At 36.7% G+C, this 12,666-nt stretch overlaps 1 protein-coding gene across 1 annotated transcript in view; it reads right to left on the reverse strand.

The window, feature by feature from the left end:
• GC (GC vitamin D binding protein) overlaps positions 1-12,666 on the reverse strand; it is a 33,531-nt gene that overhangs the window by 12,495 nt on the left and 8,370 nt on the right. The window contains exons 2-8 of the mRNA XM_077848317.1: positions 9,628-9,697; positions 8,933-9,065; positions 6,447-6,658; positions 5,196-5,328; positions 4,818-4,912; positions 1,130-1,259; positions 51-253 (exon numbers count right to left, since the gene is read on the reverse strand). Coding sequence (XP_077704443.1) covers positions 51-253; positions 1,130-1,259; positions 4,818-4,912; positions 5,196-5,328; positions 6,447-6,658; positions 8,933-9,065; positions 9,628-9,697 — 976 coding nt within the window. The remainder of the gene's footprint in view (positions 1-50; positions 254-1,129; positions 1,260-4,817; positions 4,913-5,195; positions 5,329-6,446; positions 6,659-8,932; positions 9,066-9,627; positions 9,698-12,666) is intronic.

Raw genomic sequence — 12,666 nt, forward strand, 5'->3', positions numbered from 1 at the left:
GAATGTCAATACTGTCAAGAAAAAAATTTACTCTGGTCAACTCTACTTACTGATCTATGGCTTTGGTGTTTCCTTTATCACATACATCCGCATTTGCAGGCAACTCAATGGCTGGCAGCTCAGGTGTTGGAGCAGCTGGCATGAAGTAAGCGCACACAAAAATGTCCATGGGCGTTTTTTCTTGACAACAGTCCTTGAACTTAGAATTCTTTGTGGATAAGTTATCACAGATTTTTACTGTGTATTCAGGTAGCTATAAAAGCAATTGTGAGTTTGTGCATTGTTAGTTTCCTGGTTGGCCTAATTAAAAATAAGAAAAGCTTAGGTAGGCTTATAAGCCCTGGCATGGTATATATGAAAGGTTATAAGTAAGGTTCTTGAAAAACACCTATTAACACAGACATGTTTTCTTAGTGGGAAAAGACCAAGCAATATGACATATCTGTTTCTAAAGAGATCTACAGACTTGGAGTAACCTTTATTAAAGCAACTATTCAAATTCATATCCACTTAAAAGGATTGTGTAATTGAAAAAATGGTGAAGAAAATGATCGAGTCATCACAGGTATAAACATGAACAGCTTCCAATCTTCCAATAATATATTGGTTGCAATATTGTTCAGTAGAACTTTGTGATGAAATGATCTGTATCTATACTGTTCAATACTATTGAGCATTTGAAATGTGGCTAGTGGTGTGCCTGGCTGGCTCAGTTGGTAGATCATGTGGCTCTTGATCTCAGGGTTGTGAGTTCTAGCTCCATGTTGGGTGTAGAGATTACTAAATAAACTTAATCTTTTTTTAAAATGTGGCTAGTGTTACCAAGGAATCGAAGTTTATCAAGTTTAAGAAGTTAAATAAATTTAATTATGATTAACCTGTATTGGGCTGTGCAGGTAAAATAAGGTCAGGGGAGTTAGATAATCTTGTCCTCAAGTGTGGACTTGGCCATTTAATAGTTGTAAGACTTCAAATTATTCATCCTTGTTAATCTTGTTTCCTTATTAATGGAGTTAACAATACACTTAAATTTCACGATGATTCACTGAGATGATGTATGAAGAAGCAACATAGATCCCATAGCAACATGGGATTCTTAGTGCATGGCACATGATGAGGATTCTCTTACCTCCTTGGCCATGCAGTCCTCAGAGGTAGACTCACAGCACTTGGAGAGAACTGTGTTGATCTCTTCAGCTAGTGGCAAAACATCCTCCAGCTCAGCAGTTGGCACTTTCTGTGCTAATTTTATGAGATGGCTAAGTAGTTAAAAATGAATTGTTAGGTGGCTAATATTGTTTTTTGGGTCTTATTATGAACATACAGTCTGGAAGAATAATACCGTAATTTCAACTCTGTCCTCAATAGCTGCATGGAACACATCTGCTATGTGATGGATCCTATGTGCTAGAGCCACTATTCAAAATTCAATCATCCCCAAGGAATCATTTCCTATTTTTTGTACTGATATGTAGTTTTTTTTTTTTTTTTATGCAAGACCTACCTACTTGAAATATACCTTTAAAATGTTAGATACAGGGGGATCCCTGGATGGCTCAGTGGTTTAGCGCCTGCCTTTGGCCCAGGGGGTGGTCCTGGACTTCCCGGGTCGAGTCTCACATCAGGCTCCCTCGATGGAGCCTGCTTCTCTCTGCCTATGTCTCTGCCTCTGTCTCTTTCTCTGTGTCTCTCATGAATAAATAAATAAAATCTTAAAAAAAAATTTAGGTCTAAAAGAGCAATCAAGTACTAACATCCCTATTCATAAGGCCAATATCCCTTTTTTTGTGGCCTTTCACTGTACTTTTAAAAATGGTTTATGGGACACCTGGGTGGCTCAGAGGTTGAGCATCTGCCTTCGGCCTAGGGCGTGATCCTGGATGTCTCAGGATCAAGTCCCGCATCAGGCTCCCTGCATGGAGCCTGCTTCTCCCTCTGCCTGTGTCTGTGTGTCTCTCATGAATAAATAATTTTTTTTAAAATGGTTTATAAATTCATTTAGAAACTAAAGATAAAACAAAAAGGAATAAGACCTATGACCCTAGATCACAGAATAATAAATGTTGGTATTTTGGTGTATAACCTTGAAGAATTTTCTAAGGTTTATTAAGTATTAAGTATTTCATAAGGGATTATGTATACTCTGCTATACTATTTATACACTTGTCTTTTTCACTTAATATATCAGGGATATTTTCTATATTAAGTATTATTTATATTAAGTATTATTTTTAAATTGTGACAAAAAATTTACTTTGCCATCTTACCTTTTAAAGTATGTAGCTTGGTAATGTTAATTTTTACTATAAATAAGTATCTATAAATATAACAAATTTCTGGAATCTTTCCATCTTGCTAAACTGAAACTGTATATCCATTAAACACTGACAGCATCCACCTCAGTCTTTTGGCAACCACCTTTTTACTACTTTAGATATTACATCTAAGGGGAATCATATAGTATTTGTCCTCCTGGTACTGCTTATTTTGCTTAGCATAATGTCTTAGCATTCATCCATGTTGTAGCATGTGACAGGCTTTTTTCAAGGTTGCATATTATTCCAATGTATGTATATACCGCATTTGCTTTATTTATTGGTAGACATTTGAGTTTCTTCTATCTCTTGGCTATTGTAAGTAATGCTGCAATGAGCATGCGTATGAAAATATCTTTGAGATTCTACTTCGAATGCAAAGGTGGGATTCTATTTTTAAATTTTTGAGGAACCTCCATACTGGCTGCACCATTTTGCATTCCCATTAATAGCGCACGAGAACTTCAATTTCTTCACATTCTTGCCAACATTCATTTTCTGTTTTGGTAGTAGCCATCTTAATGAGTGTGAGGTGACATCTCATTGTGGTTTTGACTTGCCTTTATTTTATGATTACTAATGGTGAACATCTTTCCATATGCTTATAGGCCATTTATATATCTCGAAGAGAATTGTTTAAACAACTTGATTGAAAAAAATTGAATACTTTCTTATTGAGTTATGGAAGTTCCTTATATTCTGGACATTAAACCCTTATTAGATATACTTGTAAATATTTTCTCATTCTGTAGGTTGTCTTTTTACACACAGAAGTTTGTTTGTAGTTCCATTTGTCTATTTTTGCTTTTGTTGTGTAGGTCATTTCTAAGAAAACATCACCAAGTATAATGTTCTGAAGCTTTCTCTTTCATCTAAGAGTTTTATAGTCTTAGACCTTATGTTTTGATTTAATACATTTTGAATTTTAGTATATGTATAAGGTAAGGGTTCAATTTCCTTCTTTAGCATGTGGATATCCAATTTTCCCAGCACCATTTGTTGAAGAGACCATCCTTTTTCCAGTGTGTAGCCCAGCACCCCCATTGAAATTCATTTGGCCAAATATGTAAGAGTGTATTTCTGAGCTCTCTGTTCCATTAATCTCTCTCTATTTTTTTAATGCCAGTACCATAGCATCTTACTACTGCCATGTAGTATATTTTGAAATCCTAAAATGTGAGGCCTCCAACTTCTTTTCCAAGATTGTTAAGGCTACATAGAGTCCCTTGACATTCTATATGAATTTTAGGATGCTTTTGTTTTTAATATTGCTGCAAGAAATGCCATTGTGATATCGATAGGGATTGTACTAGATCTGCAGTTTGCTTTGAATAGTATGAACATTTTAACAATATTATTCCATTCAAAGAGCACAGAGTGTCTTTACATTTACTTGTATCTTCTTTAGTTTCTTTTACCAATATTTTATATTTTTCATTCTACATCTTTTTACAATAGAATTATAACAAACCATATGGCATTCTCATATAGATATACTGTAATATGAGTGTTCTCCATTGTAAGGAAATTTCAGAAGACTCTAATTTTTTCATATTTAAAAAAGAAATGGTGCAGCAATATATTAGCTAAATCTTTGTTCACATTCAATGCTACTTACCTGAGATAAATTCCCACGCTAATGCAAGTATAAATTAATGATTAAATTAGTTATATATTTTATAGGTGGTTTTATATTACAAATCCTTATGTTCTACTTGCCAAATACACTATCTTATTGCAAAAGGAAAACTAAAGGGGAGGTCTAAAGAAAATGCTATTTTAGTGTTTGAGTATATCTATTGGAAGGTATTTTTAAAGGACTCATGAAAGTAGTTCCTCTTAACATTAGAGAACCTTAGGATCTGATGCCAGCACAAAATAGATTTGTTTGTTTGTCTTTTCATTGCCATTAGAGGGAAAAAAGCTTGCAGATCAAAGTAAGAAGAATTAGAGACTGTAGAGACTGAAAAGATAAATCTGCAAACCCCAGAAGTCTGAGATAAGTGTTAACATAGAAACTGTCAAAATTAAAATATGGTGTTAACTGTAGCCCACAAAAATCACAGTGAAGGTTACAAATAAAGTCAGTAATTAGAATACATTCACTAAGCTTAAGAGATACACGTTATATATAGAACAAAGCTTCATGTAACAAGAATTCAGGAAATCTGATCTCAAGGAAAAAATAGGCAAAGGAAATAACAGATGAACAAAAAAGTGATTTTTAAATAAATACTGAGGAAACAATTTCTGGTGATATACCAGTTTTCCCATGAATATGTGGAAAAGGTTGATTAAAAACAAATCTCATGTTTTACAACATAGCTGTGTTCTTTATCCATGTTTAATGTAGATAAAAGAACTGGACTGTATTTTTGAGAATTATAGGAGTATAAGACAATAGTGTATATATTCTATTAAAAATATTTTCTTAGAGAATCCTAATATTATGGATAGTGTAGAAGCAAACAGCTAAACATACTGATGGTGCTTGATCTTTACCTGAGTCTTGATTTCTCCTTCCCATAAGCAGCATATTGTGAACAAATTCTATTTGACATAGTGGTGAGAAGTGATAAGTGTTTCATCTGGAGTCTCTAGGAAATAAGTGAGAGAATCCTATTATTAGATGGCCAAGCAGTGTTCAGGAATGGCAACAAGAAATTATTTTTTATTACTACAAAACTGAATTCTGACAAAAGAAACTTACTAATATTCCTTTCCTAGAGGTAGTTAGGTTTATTTTTCCAATGGATACAATGTAAAGGAGGCATTTTAGAAAGTTTTACTGATTCCAGAATCTGAACTTCCTTATTTAAATTGGATGGCGTTAGTAGAAGAAAAAAAAAATATATAACTGCATAATAAAGTGATACCTACCTCTTTCAAAAAGCAAGCTGTTGGACTTGATGAGGTACAGCAGGACCCTACCATAGAGAGATAACTCTTGGTATAACCGACTAAGAGTGATAGAGGGGCTTGTCCATAATTAATGGAATATTCATACATAAATCTGTTGGGAGGGAAAACAGGATTGGTCAAAACATTTGTGGGAAACAGAATCTAGTTTTTTAATAAGCACATTGATGAAAAAAGGATGCATTATGTTAGTTCTATAAAAGGTGCTCAGGATTTAAAGAATTGGCAAAATAGTAGTCACTTTTAATCAGTATTTTCATTAAAGTAATGTCTTAAATTTCCATACGGATTAATTGAGAGGAGGGGCTATTTGTCTCTTTACTGGCTCATGGTAATTGCTTATTAGTGTTGATTGAACGAGTTAAAATAAAACACATTTACGTTTCATTATCTATCCCAGTTTACTATTCTTGACAATTGCTACGTATACACTTGCTTATTTGCTGAAATTTTTAATTTTTAGGAGCATAAGCCCTTAAGGGTCTATAGGAGACTCTGAAATCTTGGGCAAAACCTCTGAAAATTTTCTCAGGGATGAGAAAGCCAACGAATTTTTATAAAATCATGACCTTAACTTCAACCTTCCAAAGCCAATTTGAGTGACATTGAATTTGACTTTTGTATATGTATTTGTCATTATCATAAATAGAATTGTATTGCTGTGCACATTTTAAATGCTTAGTGTTCACCAAAGCTTAAGTTTTTTTATTCCTACATCCCTAGAAACAGTTGTCAACGTGGCCTATGATACCACATAAGTGAACATGTAATTTTGACCATCTCATTGTTTAACATTCATGAGGAGCCAGATTATATATTCTTATATTAGTCTTGAAAGATCACAAAAACTAACAAAAATGTGGAAAAAATCTATCTGATGCAGTATGCATAAGGGATCCCTAGCATAAGAGGAATCACAATAGCTGTCAAATATTTGAAAATGTCACATAGACAGGGAATCTAAGTGATTCTGTTTCAGACAATAGAACTAAGTTTGGGACTTTTAGAAAGTTGACTTCATTTCTATCTGAGAAAGGTATTTACAATAACCAGCACTGGCTGAGATGAGAAATCTTAGGTAAGAGTCAAGTTCTTATTGAAAATTGTCCAGGTTGCTGTAGAAGAGGTGTTTGTATAGAGTAGGGCATTAGATTCAACACACTTCTGATATTTTTTTGCCTTGAAGTTTTACTTAGGATACAAGCAGCTTACTTCTCAGCAAAGTCTTTGGGATCTTTCCTGAATGCCTCACATATTTCATCATTTGTTGGCTCTACATAGGTAGGAAATTCTTGTGGCTGGTGCTTCAGGGCAGCCATACAGAGTTTGCGTTCAAGGCCCTCTCTGGTACAGCACTCAGCAGTTCCTGGGTGTACTGGGAATGGAGAGTCCTTTTCACAGGACCTGGCAGACAATGCTGAGGTCTAGAATAAGAGAAGAAAAACAAGTCAACTCCTATATGGAAGTTTCCAGGCTTGTAGTTCTCTATTCAATATGACATCTTAGTCTTAAATTTAAAAATTCTCATTAGTAATGAACTGTCCGTGCCAAAAGCTCCATCGGATGACTTATCAACATGACAATTTGTAATAGTTATAGGCAAATGCAAGGTCTTATGTTAATAAATGACTCAGACAAAAACAGAACCTTCATTAACAAGTGTGGACTGTGTTTGTAGCCACTGGAGGTTTTATCCTTCTCCATGTTTCTCTAGGGAGATATTAAGTGAGGTCATTTGAAAAAGCTCCACTGCTAATTCTGATATCCACCTGCTTTCTGCTGCAAATAACCCAGGGAGAAGGAGCATCTCCTTTTATTAAATGAGCAGACTTAATTCTTGACAGCTTTAGTCTTCTACATTTGTTTGTATTTTTTTACCCAGTCATTCTACAGTCTGCTTTTGCATCAGAATCAGAGTATATGAAATTCGGTGCCTGGGCTGTACAACGCAGAAATTCTGATTCATTAAGTCAAAGGGGAGGCCCAAGGATCTGTTTCCCAAAGCCTTGGTATTTATTCTGATGTGCAGCATAGGTTGAAAACCACTGGGGCAACTGAATGTACTGCCTCCACACTGGCACACGGATAACACTTGGGCCGACTAAGCCCATGGTAAGGACACCACCAAAGCAACTGCAGCGGCAAAATATTATTATTGAAAAATATCTGATATTTGGAATAAATGTAGAATTGAAATCCTTCCCATATGAAAACCTATCTTGGGATATACTTGGGGAAAAGTGCCTTGATATCCTTATACTTGTAAGTTTGTCATCTTCTAAAAACACAACTTCTACGGATCTTTCTTATAAATGAAGGAAAGCGACATGATGAAATAGTTATGTAAACCAAAAGTAAACCTCTCCTTCTCTCCTACACCTACTTTCCATCAGATTCTCCGAACTTTAGGAATTCTTAGGAACTCTTTTTATCCTTATCTCTTTAGTCAGTGAATTCCTTTTCCATTTCTTTCCCTGGCAAACCTGTTTTTTTTTTCTTTATTACTGTCTTTCCAAAAAAAAAAAAAAAGTTTGAAAAGATTCAACATATTTTTAAAAATGCTTTGAACAAACAGGAGAAAGAGGAAGGTGCTTTGAAAAAAAGTGCCATCTCTGTTTTATCATCTGTCTCTACTAATGTGGAGCTTATCTCTGGTCAAGGGATCAGGGACACCAGGGTGGCTCAGTGGTTGAGCATCTCTTTGGCTCAGGTCATGATCTCGGGGTCCTAGAATTGAGTCCTGCATCAGGTTCCCCACAGGGAGCCTGCTTCTCCCATTGCCTGTGTCTCTGCCTCTCTGTGTCTTTCATGAATAAATAAATAAAATCTTTTTTTTAAAGGGATCACTTAGCAAATACATGAAATATAAATAAAAATGTATTAGTGATCATGATTGGGAGTTTATTTTAAGGTAGGGCAGAAGGTCAAGTTGAAATAAATTTTGGGTTTTATGGAACTGGTGGTGGAAGAAAATGATTAAAATTCTTTAGAAGATACGTAAGGGCCAGATAAAACAATTAATGGGTAAGAATCATCATTGTGTAGAATATATTCTAATCAGGTCTTTGAAGCATGGTTTCTACAGGCTTGAGCAAGAAGATAGTTGTCTGTGAAGGTCTTTATCAAGATGCATCTAAATGTACTTTGCATGAGGCCTCATGACTGCATTAGGAAATTGCTAGAAATACCTGTGGTTTCACCTTTTCCAGCTCCTGTTTACTTTTTGAAACCCTGTCACTTCGGCATTTTAACTTCTGCTTTTATACTTCAAGGGAGAACCTAGGGTGTGTGTGTGTGTGTGTGTATGTGAGAGAGAGAGAGAGCATGTAAAGCAACTTTTGAACCCCCAAATAATCTGAGGCCAACACTAAATTATTCTGGGGCAGTTGGTATCAGTCTTAACATGATAAATGTATGGTTATGGGTAGGCTTTTAAGACACACAGAATATATTATTACAAGAGGTTCATGAATTAATATATGTCCGAGTTTTCTCATTTGAACCTTGTAGGACTGATGGGCAAAACTAATTAATTTTACTAGAATAAGCCTGGGATCTGGGAGGAACAGGTTTTCTAAGTATCCCAAAGTTGAAGTAGATGGAGTTGCTGTCTAAGATTTCTCCAAGATGGGTCATAATGGGTCTTTTTTGGCTTCTTCTCTGGGCCACCATGGGCATGGGCAAGCACATAAACCTACCCTGTGGTCATAGCAGTCTGGGTCGGCCCCTTCAGCACAGCAAGTTTCTGTCAAGGAGACAACTTCATTCACGAGGTGACTGATCTGTTCAAATGTGCTACTGGGAAACTTTCTGCTATATAAGACCATTGATCTGAGGAAAATAAGTCAATATATTTAGAATTTTAAAAAATTTCACATTTGTACTTATTTAAACATGAAATATTTGTTCAGTGTTTAACAAGCATATTGTATACCTTCTTTAATGAAAAGAACATGAGTTTGACTTTTAAAACTTGGGGTTTTTTTCCAGACAAACTTCCCTTGTAAAATGGAAGTTGGATTTGGGGGTTTTATCTGAGCAGCCTCCTGTTCTTTCCTCTCTTTGAGCCTCCCCCATAGACCTGTTCTGTATCTTCTTATCTTTTTTTGCCATGGTCCTTCTATATACTCTTTGCATTCTAATTTACACTGGAAAACTATGCTTATTCCCTTAACTCTATTAATAAACTTACTGCTAACAAATTCTCAGACCCTAGTAACAATAATCAACTGGAATCTTTGGATGTCCTCCACTGGCCTGACATCTGTGGCCACGTTGGGTTCTATCTTTTTAAAATGTTCAGAGAATGGTTCAGCATGCTGAAATGGAGTTCCCTCACACATGGCTTCATTCACATTTCACTCAAGAGAGTCAGGGAATACCTCATACTTACAAAGATGTGAAGTCATCTTTTCCCAGATTGGCAAGTTCCTTGCAAACTTTTTCCTTCTCATAATCTCGGCCTATGAACCAGAAATAGAAAAATCTATATCTTTTCCTTTTTAATGAATGTGGCATTATGTGTACATCTTCTACATGATTCACCCAAGGTGAAAGTAGCATTTTTCTCTATATACAATTTCATTTTGGGGGGCCTTTCTAGCTGTTTTCTTACAGATCAATTTTGTGGTCTGCTATAAATTATAATGGACAGCAGAACAAATGCACTAATACTGAATAAAAGCAGTTAAGTCAAATGGTATCAGAACCTATTGATAATGACAAGCATTCTCTTAGGTCCCTTCTTTACAGTAATGCTAAAATGGAACTTTTTATTCTTTCTTTGTCTTCATTTCACCAAAGGCATTGAAAAGAACCAAAATAAATAAATAAATGGAGAGTTTGTCTACATATGTACATAGTGGAGAGCTAGTCCCACTAATGCAGGACTTTTAAGGAGGTATGTGAGCTGGTATTGCTCCATTACCCATCTCCAAATTCTATCAAGTAATGCGAGGAATTAAGCTGAGGGGAAAAAATCGAAATTTGACCACTTTCTCCAAGAAGTAATTTGCCTGTGCAGTGGGTTTGGAGAAATGAGTGGAGAGTGCTTCCCTTCATTGCAGGCATGGTGCAGGGCTTAAGGGAAAACATTCAGGCCTTGATAGATGACTTCTGGAGTTTGGGGCACAATGACAAGTGTCTGATTCAGACTAGAGAATATTAGAGGGTGAGAAGGGCTGGTGGAGTGGCCTGGGGGCAACAAAGGGTGAGGAATTAGAGTGGGAAGCTGTGCTGTGGCCTACGGACCTGATGTAGATCAAGCAGGAGAGCAAGACAGCCAGCAGTTGTCTTAATTTTGGGAGTGGGGGTAGGCACTAGAGAGCAGTGGGCTGCCAGTAGTGGACACCTCTGTGCAGAGGAGACAACTTAAAATCTTAAGGTGTTGGTTGAATGTAAGAGATTCCAGAAATTATGCTGCTTACCTCTCCTGCTAGCTTCTCCCTTGCCTGTGGTAACCTTGGAAGAGGTAAAAGCAGTCTAGAGAAGGGGAGGAAGGAGGAGAGAACAGGCAGAGAAGAAAAGTGTACATGTCTCTTATTGCCACCATGGGCAACAGGACTGATATGGGGGGAGTAGCTTCAACTTCAAAGGAACTTACACATGTTTGGCTACTGAACAAACCAGACATTCCCTGACTATTAGAAGGTAGTTATTTTGAAGTTCAAAAGGACAAGAGGACCTCTTTATGTGAACAGAAAAATCATCAAACTACTCTTAGGTCCAATCAAGTGGTTGGGAAGAGCTAGTTCCCACAGGAGGAGGTAAGTTCTTTAAGACCCACCCGATCAACATACCTATTACATAATACGATAGGGTGGAGGTTTGGAAGCAGTCCATGGTGTTATTTCCTGATTCATCATTTATACCAATAAGTCTAGGAAACATTCCAACATTTTATGATATAGCTTTTGGGGGAAAAATGTAAGAAGCATATAAATGGTCCAGTTTCTAAGTGTGTTCAGGATTAGTAAGTGTTTTTTTTTCCTGGATTTTAAATATTAAGCAATCGATCTCAGGTGATAAAATGGCAACTTCTGTCATGACGTTTCCCCTCCTATGGTGCCTTTACCTCCCACAGTTACAGCTCTGAAAGCAGGAACATAAGGAAGCCAGGGTAGATTGTGGTCTTTGAAGGTTTGGAGTGGAGGGGATACTGCTTGGATATAGGCTGGGAGGAAATTTTTTTTTTTTAACTTTTTGAAAATGTTCTCTTTAGGATGTGTTAGATTTCTGACAAAAACTCCCTGTAGAGGAAGCTGCTGCACCTATATCTTTCAGGTAGAGTGCTCAGAGTATTTTACTGCTGTGGGAAGACACAGAATTGAGGGACAAAGACATTCCTAAACAGCAGTTTGTGTAAGTGAGCCCCTCATTTACACATTCCATCAAAATCCTAAAGGGTGGGAGGGACGCCTGGGTGTCTTAGCAGTTGGGCGTCTGCCCCTGGCTCAGGTCGTGATCCCGGGATGCAGGATCCAGATCCTGCGAGGAGCCTGATTCTCCCTCTGCCTGTCTTTTCTCTCAGTCTGTGTCTCTCGTGAATAAATAAATAAATAAATCTTTAAAAAAAATCCTAAAGGGTGGGAGAGAAACTACGTTCAGATCTCACATTATCTAGGAAATCAGGATAAGACAGCAGGATTGATAAAATTAACAATGGAATATGAAAAGCCACTTGGAATGAACCTGTTAAAGCTGAGGACCTTCACATCTAGTACATCTTCTAGAATGTATTGACTAGTTTACAAGGTCAGATACTGTCACAGTTTCAAAAGGTCAAAATAATGCCAGAAACTTCCATTAATCATTAATGGTATTCAATGAGACTGGCGATTAGGGCATGAAGGAAAAAATTAGGGGAGATCTGTCCTCCTATAGTGAAGGATGTACCATTAGGATGTCCATAGAGTTATTTTATGTTGTTCCTAAGGTAGAGCTAAGAAAAACAGCTAGTGGTAGATCTTAGTTCAACATACGAGAACTTTATTATAGCCATGACTAATAAACAATGAACAGTTTTTTTAGGAAGTGAGTTTGTTTTGCCCTGGAAATAATCAAGTGTAATTTAAATAACCATATGTATTAAAGATTCCTGAATTTAGTACAAGATTGTATCCTTATGATCTGTAAGATCACATCCAAAGGATTACAAAATCATTCCTTTTAGAAATAGTAAGAAATTGGTGTGCCTGGATGGCTCAGTCGGCTACGTGTCTGCTTTCAGCTCAGGTCATGATCTCAGGGTCCTGGGATTGGGCCCGTGTTGGGCTCCCCACTCGACTGGGGAAACTGCTTCTCATCCCTGTACTCCCCTATCCCCTGCTTGTATGCATGCATGCACTCTCTCAAATAAGTAGGAAAAAAAGAGTAAGAAATTATATGGAATCTCTTCTCTTTCCTGCACCGCCCCACCCCCTGCCCAAAGCTT

The sequence above is a fragment of the Canis aureus genome, chromosome 14 (genome assembly GCF_053574225.1).
Source record: "Canis aureus isolate CA01 chromosome 14, VMU_Caureus_v.1.0, whole genome shotgun sequence".
NCBI classification, from domain to species: Eukaryota; Metazoa; Chordata; class Mammalia; order Carnivora; family Canidae; genus Canis; species Canis aureus.